The sequence below is a fragment of the Semicossyphus pulcher genome, unplaced genomic scaffold (genome assembly GCF_022749685.1).
Source record: "Semicossyphus pulcher isolate SPU_LCO1_2020_fin unplaced genomic scaffold, fSemPul1.0.p SCAF_23, whole genome shotgun sequence".
Classification (NCBI taxonomy): domain Eukaryota; kingdom Metazoa; phylum Chordata; class Actinopteri; order Labriformes; family Labridae; genus Semicossyphus; species Semicossyphus pulcher.
Genome location: NW_027211697.1, coordinates 16,199,110 through 16,211,436, shown reverse-complemented (window position 1 = coordinate 16,211,436; position 12,327 = coordinate 16,199,110). Strand labels below are relative to the sequence as shown.

General features: G+C 47.7%; 1 protein-coding gene across 2 annotated transcripts; it reads right to left on the bottom strand.

The window, feature by feature from the left end:
* Positions 1-518: 518 nt before the first annotated feature.
* Positions 519-12,327, bottom strand: LOC138602650 (zinc finger protein 646-like). Of its 2 annotated transcripts, none has more exons than XM_069674159.1 (6): positions 12,133-12,327; positions 9,954-10,213; positions 9,562-9,808; positions 6,473-6,691; positions 6,210-6,389; positions 519-2,137 (listed from the first exon to the last, which is right to left on the bottom strand). In XM_069674159.1, the coding sequence occupies exons 1-6, from the start codon at positions 12,265-12,267 to the stop codon at positions 1,970-1,972; spliced, it is 1,209 nt and encodes a 402-aa protein (XP_069530260.1). In that variant the 5' UTR covers positions 12,268-12,327; the 3' UTR covers positions 519-1,969. The 2 variants fall into 2 exon arrangements, with proteins under 2 accessions (XP_069530260.1, XP_069530261.1); XM_069674160.1 differs by having other exon boundaries at positions 6,258-6,389.

Sequence of the window (12,327 nt, the reverse complement as noted above, 5' to 3'; positions counted from 1 at the left end):
GTCAGACTTTCAGCATCGGCACCGGGACGCAGACAAAACACGTCAGAGAAGATTTCGACCTCGATCTCAAAACGACAAAAGTGTTTGTCCTCTGAGTTTTAGAGCCAGCTGAACGAGACAAACGAAGTGAAACTTTAACTCTTTTTAAACGTGAATTCTTTTTAAAATGCAAATATGTTCAAAATCACGCGTCTCATTTTGTCTCGAGCCCGGCGCTGAAACGCGTCCAAACAAGAGAGACGTTTCAGTTTCATCCTTCATCGTTCGTCGTTCGTCCAGCCAACAGACTGAAACCAGACTTTGAATCAAATGTTAAAACTCGCTGCTGCTGAGAGCGAACCGTCAGAAAAGTCCCTTAAATCGTTCTCGCTCGCCCTCAGACACAGACGCTGACAGAGTGTAAAACTGAAGACAGAATCAGTGACACAAAATCCACTGAAACAAGAACCCGAATCAACACGTCGGGTTCCTGGCGGCCATCTTGTCCTCTGGGTAAGAAAAGCATCACTGATGGTGATAATAATAAAACATTTTATTTGTATAGCACTTTTCTAAATACTCAAAGACACTTTACAAGGAGAGAAAGCAACAATGAAAACATGTCATGAATAAAAATAGAAACAACTTTAAAAAGAGAGATAATACAATGTCAGTAGAATTGTGGGTATTTCAATGAACACCATGTTAGCGAGAGGACGTAACAGAACTACAAACTGGAGCCATGATTAGACTGTTAATCATCAGATCGGCCGTTTACAAAATTCACTTCTTTTCATGAGGCTGCTTAAAAACACCCGCAGGTGTTAACTGAGACGTTTGTACAGGAGGAGACACCGGAGGAGACGCCGGAGGAGACGCCGGAGGAGAGTCGGGTCCAGAGCTGCAGACAGGATATATTTTGGCCTCTGTAGCTTCCAGATGCAGCCGTGTCCCAGAACTGCTGCTGCTCTGTGTCAGGTGAGGATGTGTGAGTGATGACGGGGCGATGTAAGGCGACGTTACATCTTCAGACAGACGGTAATAATTATACAGCACTCGTCTTAAAGTGCTTCAAAGTGAGAGGAACAAAACGGGATGGAGCTTTAAACGGTTCTCTTCTAGACTTGATTCCCAGCCAACAGATTATTAAAACTACAATAACAACAAGCCACCAGTCAGATGCAGGTTTAGAAAAAGTGAGCTTTCAGTTGTGTGTTAAAAGAAGGTAAAACTCCCATTGAGGTCCTTTTTAAAACAGCAGAGCTTCAGTCTTCACAACACAGGAGCCAAAACGTCTGAACGTCCTGCAGAGCAACAGTCAGCCGGGTCCGAGCCGTCCTGGTCCGTGCCGTCCGTGCTCAGAGACTACAGAGGTGGAACACCTCCCAACACACAATATACACAAGCTTCATCCTGGAGCACGTGGGAGGGGCACGTACAAAACAAAACAGAAGAAGAAGAAGCTCCTCTCCTCCTCCAGGAGCCACACCTGACAGAGAAACTGGGTTTATGTTCAAAAACATATCATCGGACCAAACGGGGACTTTGTCACATTTACTCAGACAGCTGGGTGCCTGGAACCCGTCGACTTCGGGGTTCGTTCATAAAAATAAGATTTCGTTTAACAAACGGAAAAAGGGGGAGGGAGGGGGGAGACACTATTCATAACGGGGAGGAAGGATAAATATTTCATAACTAGAGCGGGGAGGATAAATTCTTAGTGAGGGACAGACAGTTTAACTTATATCAGTACATGGCATAGATCATACATGAGGGTCAAGGCAACACATTTTTAAACCTAACTACTCAGTAATCAATCTCAACTAGTTCTGCCCCCCCATCCCAAACACAACGTTCCAAAGGGGGGGGGTGAGGCGTGGAGGGGCGTCCAGAGTCCTCCCTCCTTGATGCTGGGGGTGAGGGGGGGGGGGGCAGGGTGTGTTGGGTTGGTGGTGGACGCGATGTGAAGGGGGGCCGGGTCCCGGGGGTCTCATTGATTGTAGAGCGAGCGCTGCTCCCACGGCATGGCCTGGATGGTGCGTGGCACGGGGGAAGGCTTGAGCGTGGGCGCTCCGTTCGGATGGAGGGCGTGGCCGATGGGGTTGATGGTGGTGAGGGGCCGCTGGGGGGCCAGAGAGAAAGTGTCCTGGTGCTTCGGCTGCAGGGGGGAGGAGGGGGAGAGATCGGGACGAGGAGGGAGGGAAAGAAAAGGCAGAGTCAGTCTGAAGTCTGAAACAACAGTGAGATGCTGTGATGATCGAACAGATGAAGAAAACGCTGAACGGAGCAGAAAGCAACACGTGCAGAGTACAGCTGCGTTCAGACCAGAGGGTTCATCAGACCAAACGTTCCTACTTACTAAACATCCTCATCATGTGAGAAAGCCACGCTGTGAGGCGGACTGCTGCCCAATAATGTCTCCGTCTACCTTTTCCTTTTCTTTAACATCGCGCGTGACTGACGACAGTGAGGAGCCAAACATGCCAACACTCCTCGTTCTTGTTTCAGTCTGAAAGTTATTAATGTAACTTGTGTTCTAAACCACATTTAAACTGCTCTGACTGCCTTATTAAGAAGCTCAGACTTGGTTAACCTCCCTCCTCCTCCTGAGCTGTGTCTGATGAACTCTCCTGCTGCTTCCAGCTCCTTCAGGCTGACCAGTGCCCAGTGTGATGAGCTGTTAGCTCGGATCAGTACCAGGATTTCTCTGATGGACACCAACTACCGGCGTTCTGTTTCAGCTGTGGAGCGCCTGTCCGTCCTGAGTGGCAGTTTCACTGTATCTAGCAAGTCACAGGTGGGCTGAGATTTAATGACAATAAACAGGCTGAGAGGATGCTGAGAGAACTACATCAGGAGGCAGGTTTGTCAGGTCGGTCCTTCTTAAGGCCGAGATGCTTTGGAGACGATGTCACAGATTTATCTCTTGAAGATGACGTGTTCAGTTGTCTGAACAACGCACGATTAAAAAGCAACTGTACCTGAAGGCAGCCACCACCTTCTCTATATTTCATGGTGCTCGGCCTCCTCGTTTTCTCCCTTTGTTTGTCTCTTGATGTTAAATAAATCCATAATTAAAACGGTCTCATCTCTTCCAGCGCTGCAGAGTTTCAGACGTTGTTTCTTTCAGAGGAACTAAAGACAGAAGTCTCGTGAAACAGGCGAACACTTCGATTTAAAGGCTCATCGATGTTTCATAGGAAATACACGCTGCTTTGGTCTGAACGAGCCTGTAAACACAGAACATGGTGAGCAGCGCTGCACACTTTGAGCAGCAGATGTGATGAGGATTCAGATGTTCACAGGACGTCTGCAGGTTCACTCAAGGTTAGTCAATGAATTCTAATCCAGAGGAATCTGAGGAGGATTTCTGTCTCGTGTTTGTCTCATCACGACATCCTGGTTTTTACAGACGAGTGATCGCTGCTGAAATATCACAACAACAAAGGAGGATCAGAGGCAGCAGGACGATCCGACCGGTTTCTGTCCCTGCGGTGTTGCTGCCACATTTACGATATTAACTTGCTGATGTTGTGACTGCAGATAAATCAGAAGCAAAGTTTAAAGCAGAATCCTTCTTTAAGCTAGAAGTGGCCCCTCATCATCCATCATTTAATGTGAACCCTTTGAGGACCTGCAGACGCCAACGTGAACATTTCAATCATTACATTAAACTTGATTCTATTGAACATTTAACCAGAGAAATGAGTCACAGCATGTGATGGAGTGAGATCAACGTGCAGCCCAAACTAAAGCACCAACATGTGACACACAGAGTCGAGTGAGTGATCAAAGTGTGAAAGGAAGGAGGAGTTAGCAGCACAGCCCCAGGTTAGTCGCGTCCCTCCGCCGGAGACGCTCCGCAGGTCAGAGGTAAAGAAAGACGGAGCCGAGACACCGACTTTAGTCTGCTGGTCTACTTTGTCGGGCACTGAGAGCGCTCACCTGTTAACGGTACGACTAAATATTACTGCTGTGTCTGAGGGAGGCTGGAGATGCATCTACGACAGTCAGCAGGTACGCTTCATAAACACTGTGATGTCAGTGAAGGGGAGGACATAACTGAACTAAACACGTGCAACAATAGAACAGCACCATCTAATTATAACCTGTTTATATATATTCATATCTTTATCTTGTCAGTTGTCATGTGTCTGTCTGTTACCTGCCGAAGGATCACAGGTGTTCATCCGTCCCTTATAGGGCCGTCAACGAATATTCTACATTAGAATATGTAATCGAATTGTAATAAAAAAACAGATATTCGGATATTAAAATTAATATTTGTTGTGACAAAACAATCAGCACTACCGCGGCTGTTTGCGAGCTCGCAAGTTCTCGTATGTCCTCACGCACACTCTTTGTTACGGAGCATCCTTGAATGCATCACAACGTCACTATGATACATTAATAATAAACTTTAGTCTTGCTGAAAAACAACAACCGTGCGGCGTGCGGCCAGACAGACAGATTCTCACCCCCAGCAGAACAGACAGGTGTAGGTATGTTTTTTTTAAAGGCTATGTTTGAATAAATATACCCGTCACAGCGCAGCTCGCTTGGAGCGCTGAATGTCTGTTTTACTGTAACCTAATTACTTCATTTGTGTATTTTGGAGGTGTTGGATCTTTTAAACGACACGTTTCTGTTTAAATCTCTGCAGGTGAGTTCGTCTCTCGTTGTGTTGGTTTGTCCTCTTGTGGACATCATGTGTAATAATAGATATTCGAACAGTTCGAACACTTGTGGGTTTTTTTAAGGAATAATCGAACATCCTTTTTGGCTGATTGTGACAGCACTAGTCCCTCCACGTTTTCACAGCTGTTTCTCTGTTGCGTCTGAATTGCCCGCCTTCGCGGCAGCTTATTAAAAAACAGCTGCAATGCAAGTTGTGATGTTTGAGGCTTCTGTTCAAGATTTTACATCATCCACTGAGCGACAGCGACAAACGCTCCAACTAAGCATCTCGAGCTGCATGTCTTCTGACATCACTTCCTGTTAGTGATGCCACGGTGGGGAAACTTACCCAGCGGTTAATAAACTTGTGACACCACGGGTGTTACTGATATAAAAAAAGAACAGCTGATGACACCAGCTACACGCCCCACGTCTGACTATCCACGCGACCCAGGGACACACCTCCTCGTCCACATACAGAGCGACACATCGTGATCTACAAACTCGTGTTAACAGTTAACAAAAGAAACCTCGCTGTCAGAGCGCTGCTGGTTCAAGCAGGAAGGAAGCAGGAAGTGGCTAAGTGGACGGCTAACAGTTTTTAGATAAATGATCACAAGAAGACATCGAGTGATTTATTATCATGGATTCACTGTGAGTCTCATTAGAGACTCTGTGGAGACGATCACAGCGGAGCCTCGTTAGCACCGATCAGCTGCAGAGTGAAGTGCATCTCCAGCATGCAGCGTCACATATATTAAAGAAGCTGCAACTGATGTCCTCTGATGTTTATGCAACACAGCAAAACTCAAGGGGTCAATATTTTGAAAATCAAAGAGTTTGCTGACGTAAATGACTCCACGCACTCGGGGTAACGGGACGACTGGTTTCAAATTTGCAGGAAAGTTGCGGCGATCAGCCAAAGGTCAAGAAAAAGTTGCAGTTGGTTGAATTTATGTGAATCCGCAAAGCTGCAACATCGACACTTCACAGGAGCTGATTAATGATCATTCTCGCTAACTCGGCACGTTCACATCCTGTCAGATGTCAATTTAAATGATTTAGGCCACGCCCACACAGCAGAAGCTACAGTTCTCACAGTTATCAACGTTTGTTTTCACTCAGATTTTTGTGGAAGGTTAATGAGACTCTAAACTTTGACATCATTTATGCATTGTTAGTCATGTCTCGTGGCGGAGCAGCAGCGCTTTGATTACGCTGTTATCTCAGTTTGTGCCCAAAGACTTACAAAAGAAAACAGCAGACTAAAACCTGAAGAATTAGGAAAAGAGCTCAGACTGTGTCCACCAGGCGACTCTCCTGACAGCAGCACTAACACCTGTGCACCTCTTTACCTGGGCTCACTTCTAATAACAGCCACTGCTCTGAAATGAGCTGTGAGCTGTGAGCTGTGAGCTGTGAGCTGTGAGCAGAGGCTCCCGGTGGACACAAAGAATATTAGTCCCTCTCTCCTGATGTTAGTAGGCAGACAGGGAGAAGGCAGCTAGCCTGCAGACAGCGGGCGGCGGGTGTGTGGCGGCTCTCTCTCCTACCATGGGGTTGGCGCTCAGCCTAGTGTATCCCGAGCTCATCTCCTTTACCTCAGGCACCAGGGGCTGGAGCAGGGAGTAGGAGGAGGACGGGGTGGCGCTGGAGGAGGAGACGTGTTTGTTGGAGGATGAGCTCCTCATGCTCTGCTGGCTGCTCTGAGACGACACTGAGCTGGGACGGCCCTGCAGGAGCACACACAGAAGATCAACACACACACGCTCTCCTCACAACAGATCTAATGAGGGAGCAGATTTCTCCTCCTTACCTGGTGGGGGTCGGACACCGACTGGCTGCTCAAACCCTGTCCTGCTTGTGACATGGGGGAGACGCAGTGGGCGGGCAGAGGGTCCTGCTGGCCGTGTCCTCCGTGCGGCGGCTGCATCATGGAGTTGGCGTTGTTCTGCTGCTGTTGTTGCTGCTGCTGCTGCTGCTGCTGCTGCTGCTGACGGCGGGGATTGGAGGAGAAATTGCGACGACCACCGGACTGGATGGGAGGAGGGAGGAGAGAAGGAGGTGCAGAGAAAGAGAGACTTTATAACCATTCCTGTCTTTGAGCATCGTGCAGCTGGTGACGAGAGATCAGATAGAGAGGAGGAGAGGTGACAGATGAGTGTGATGAAAACTGTCCACACTGAATCTGATGCTTCAATCCTCCTGTGCTGCTTGTTCAACGTCTACCGCTGATATCTCACAGAGTCCCTGCTCTCCCTCTTTCAACCTGTCGGTATGAGTGGATGGAGTGGTCACGTTGTGCACACACAGACAGATACACTCACACAGACCGTCAACATTTACAGCTAGCTGTCCTCGCAGACTCGTCTCCTGACACCGTTAGAAACCCGTCGATCTGAACTCCATTAAAGAACAACGATTATAAAAGTCGTTTTCTAATGAAACTTTTTTTGCAATTAAATAACAGCAGAACATGAATGTTTTGGTTTCATAGCGCAGTACTAAGCAGGATTTTCAGGCAACAACTAGTTGGTGTCCATCAGAGAAATCCTGGTACTGACCCGAGCTAACAGCTCATCACACCGGGCACTGGTCAGCCTGAAGGAGCTGGAAGCAGCAGGAGAGTTCATCAGACACAGCTCAGGAGGAGGAGGGAGGTTAACCAGCTGTGAGAGACTTTACATGAAGAGAGAATATTCTCAGGTTGTTTTTAACTAACAAAAGTAAACGCATGCTTAGTTTGGGTCTGAACGCAGCTTAACCCTGATTCAGTTCTGACATGAACGTTACATCTCACCGTGTCCCTGACATTTTCCCTGAAGAGTCACATCGTCCCTCTGAAATGAACCCGGTTTGTTCCGAACACGACTCCTGTCAGGCACGTTTACGTTTTACAGACCAGATTCTCCACCAAGACAAACGTAAAATGAGAAGAGGCTCAAAACAACTTCAGTTTAGAAAGAAATTGGAAGTGAAACCAAAACGTCAGCTGCCTTTTACGCACACAGCCTGAGGTGGGTCAGCTCATTACAGCTGATACAAGCACACTTTGTACTTGAGCCTGTGAAATGTCCTCTGTGCGTGTGCTTTGAGATGTTTTGTTCAGACACCATCCGTCGTGTGTCTTTGCTTTAAGCTTAGAGTCGAGTTTCAAACTTCTCAGTCGATAGGAGGAGGACCATTTTCAGGATCCGGCTCCTGACGATCACATCGAAAGCTCCCGCTCACGTTCTTCCTCACTAACAGTTGACACCGCCTCACACACACACACACACACACACAAACACACATGCTCACTCACGCTCACACCAACCTGGTTTTTGGCCGCGGCGCTGCAGCGGTGCTGGGCCAGGTCCAGCATGGTTCTGTAGCTCTTAAAGCAGGACGGGCAGTTGAACCGGTTCTTATTAACCAACCCCACACCCACACACACACACACACGCACAGACACACACACATAAATTTGGATTACTACACTTGCGAGGAAAATCCACTGAAGTGTATTTATTCCCTGACCTCTGAACCCTGACCCTGTCCCTAAACTGAGCCTAACCCTGGTCTAACCCTGACTGCACAGCATGCTCTCCTTACAGGAGGGTCGTGAGGCTGCTGCTGGAGAGAGGACAGTGTTACAACATGTTACATGCACACACTCCTTAACAAATAATACATAATATGCATTAGCACACATGTATATTTAAACACACGCACACACACGCACACGCATGCACACACACACAGCAGAGCTTGAGACTAAAAGCCTCCTGTCATCCTGGGAGAGGACAGAAGACGTGTTCAGGACCAACAGAGACCTTCGTCTGTATTCTGAGAAACAAGCTGAGCTAACATGAGCGGCTGCCTGTCTCGTGGCCGGAGCGTCTCCCTGTCTCGCAGCCGGAGCGGCTGCCTGTCTCGCAGCAGAGCGGCTGCCTGTCTCGCGGCCGGAGCGGCTCCCTGTCTCGCGGCCGGAGCGGCTCCCTGTCTCGCGGCCGGAGCGGCTGCCTGTCTCGCGGCCGGAGCGTCTCCCTGTCTCGCGGCCGGAGCGTCTCCCTGTCTCGCGGCCGGAGCGGCTGCCTGTCTCGCGGCCGGAGCGGCAGAAAGACAGATTTCTAAAGACAAGCTGTTTTCACCGTTTTTAATAACCTGTTTGTTTGTTTTGAAGAGGAGGACACGTCTGCTGAAAATTCAGCTCCAGGTAAAAACCTCCTGAACGACCGGATGAATCTACACCTGAGAGCAGGAACAAGCTGAGCTGACCTTCATGTCTGTCTTTTTCTTATATACCATTATTGATATAGAATAACTACCATCTTAAAAGTAATTACAGACATTACATAATCATTAGTGTCAGGTCAATCAGCAGTGCAGGTGACGGGAAGTTCTCTGCCTCCTGCAGGCTGAAGCGCAACACCCCACCTCCTCTATTAAAGCAACAACCTGTCAGACCTGGAGACAGTGTACCGCACAGTGAGCCGGTACACCCTCTAACGTAGGGCTGGAGAGGGGTGCCACTGAGGGGACTTGTGAGAGCTCTCTGGACTCAGTGACGTTATGTGATAGATAAAGTTTGGTGGTTCAAAGGAGGCATTTATCTGCACTACTTGGTGAAAACTTTGATCGAGCATTCAGGCGAGAAACAGCAACACAGAAACCTTCAGATCTGTTGCACGAGCGACACTTCCTTGCGTGTCGGGGTGCCTGCATGGAGCGAGGCGAACAGGGTGGAAAAGGCCCCATCCCTTGTTTAGAGTGCAGTCAACATACATTTAAAACATCTCAGTACATTAAGTCCAAATACAAAAATAGACAAGCTCTCACGTTTCCTCACAGACTTTATGAGCAGTACTGATGCAGCCCAACACACCCTCCGATCATTCACAGCATCACCTCACACACACCCACCTGGTTGGTTGCAGCGGCGGTGCAGCGGTGCTGGGCCAGCTCCAGCATGGTCCTGTAGCTCTTGGAGCAGGAGGGACAGTCGAAGCGGTTGGGCCCGTCGTCGTGGATCCTCTGGTGGTTGCGGAGGTACCGTGCGAGGCGGAAGGCCTTCCCACACAAATCGCACATGTAGCGCTTCTGACCGTGGATTCTCATGTGGTTACGCAGGGACATGTAGTTGGTGTAAGGCTTGCTACAAAAGTCACACCTGAGTTTGGAACAGATAAAAAGTGCATACGTTAGAGGAACAGGGGTATCGACCGGATGCTTAACTTTATTATCTTTAGTGTCGTGTAATGTTAATATGTGGAGTGCAGGAACATATTGATCATCTCTGTAAAGAGTCTCTCTACCTGAAGTCTCCAGTCTTGTGAGTGAGTTTGTGGTTGAGCAGGGAGCTGGCGTGCTTGTATGCGCAGCTGCAGAGGTCGCACACGTACGGCCTCTCGTCTGACTCCATGTCGTCTGACGCCGTCGTTGCCTGCGCCGGTGCGGGCGCTCGGGACTCCATGGAAAGACTGGAGCTGGAGAGTGACGCTGAGGAGAGGCTGGAGCTGGAGAGGGCGGCGGAGGATGAGGGGAGCTGATCGCACCAACTGATGGTCGAACTCGGCTGTCACACAGGAGAGGAACACAGTGAGGCTGAGTGACTACATGTTACGTCCGGGCATGTTTTTATATAAATGATAGGGTCAAGTCAAAGTAGACTTTTGTCACTAAACATCAAATATGAGCTTACACTGGCGAGAACAGACCAATCTCACACCCCGAAATAAAGAAAGCACTGTGCGACATGTTATGACACACACACTCTGTAAAGACGAAGACAAGCTGCTCAGCACCACGGACAGCAACTCTGCCCACAATGAAGATCAGCTTGGGCCTAAAACTGAGACCAAACCTGACCTGTGAAAGTATAAATAAGACACAGAGAAAATCAAAGCTTCACTGTGAAGCAGAACGCATCTGTACGTCTGCCGAGCTCGTTGTTACTGGTGTTGCTGTCGTGAACTGTTCATCACAATGTATTTCTAATTTTCTTCCATCGGCTGAACGTTAGCACAACAAGCTCCAACCTCTTATAATTCTCATAGAGTTGAATTGACACCTCTCAGACCTGATCTGCATTACATTCCACAGGTGAACATAATAAAAGGCCCATTGAGTCTGTGCGACAGACAAACAAAATACGCAGATATGTTTGCAGCTCTTAGTATCTGCAGCGAGCGTCTTTAGGCCATGTGTGGTCATATTCTGTTTTCTTCAATAGCAACAGGTTAAACTTTCTATGCCAGAGTAGCTTAATGTACTAATACATGTAACAAGACAATGTAAACAGAAATGGTGTCCATCAATAAAGGCACTAGACCTTAAAAAGAAAAAATCACTGCCATCTAAATTACTTCTCTATAATAGAACATACATGATGACTTTTTCTAGACACTTCTTTTCTAGACAATTTATTCTCTAGATAATAATCTGTGTCTAATATTGTTACACAACAAATAAAATGATCTGTGTTGTTAGAGAGACTAAAGGGAGAAACTTCAGGTGATTGACAGCCAGAAGGTGCTGCCACCTCCTCTCACTGTCAGAGTTACGGAGAAATATAAATAATTGGATGTTCTGGAATGAGCAGAGACCCCCTTACACATGCAAGTGAATTTTGACAGCGAAGATACTTGACATAAAAGTCAAAGATGGAAACATTTCTAGACATATAAATATATGTGTGGGTGTGTGTGTGTGTGCAGATAATCTGAGTTGAGGGCGACCATGAATGAACCACACAGTCTGGCATCACAAAGAGGTCTTTGAAAGTCCTCCGCGGGGCGTCTTCCGCTCCCGTTTCCTGTGGGACAGCCTGCTCGTGTTTACTTTGCGCTGTTCGCTAACAATATTGCAGGCCTCTAAAGTAAATTAGTGCTTGAACTACTCAAATAAACCTCTATATGGTTGACGATATTAAATTGACTATTCAGACCTCAATTTTACACACGACGAAGCCCAAAATTAAAACGCCGTTTACCCGCGCTGCCTTGATTTCTGCACGGGCTCTGCTGCTGGCTAACAGAGCTGTGTTGTTAATGTTAGCATTAGCTTGTTGGTGCTAGGCTACATTTAGGTGCATTTTAATGACCATTTGGCGTCTCTACATATCAAAGCCACAACAAAGCAGTAAGAAACACAACTCGTTTCACTGAACTATTTATTAAGGGTGAAACAGTTTTAGTTTTCAGGGGCTAACAATTACTAGTAAGTAAGCTCGGCAGCTAACAGTCAAACTAGGCCGTGAGCCGCTCAGCATGACGATTTGTACGTTAGCAGGAAGCTAACGAAGCGTCTCTGTGATGCATATTGCTGCCTCAGATCACCCAGTGTGGCTAAACTGTGTGGTGTGTACTAACTTAACAACCCTGTGTGAAATAAGATACCCATGCCCAGTGCTTAGCAGGTAAATTGTTGCTCCGTGAGCCGTTTTGTGTGGCTATTTGTTGGCTAGCTAACGGTAGTGGCAGCTGGCTTTCTTACTCCGGAGTCGTTGGGGTCCTTTTTCCAGAACAATTGAGAGCAGTGGCCGAAAGACTCTGTCGATGTCACATAGTTCACTCCGTTTCTATCTTGAAAGTCTCCATGTGTGCTGCCGGTATTTGTCCTGGCGTACATCGTCGGTTTTCAGATTCTTCGACTTTTTTTCTGGCTGAAAAGAAATAGGGCCGCTTTGTA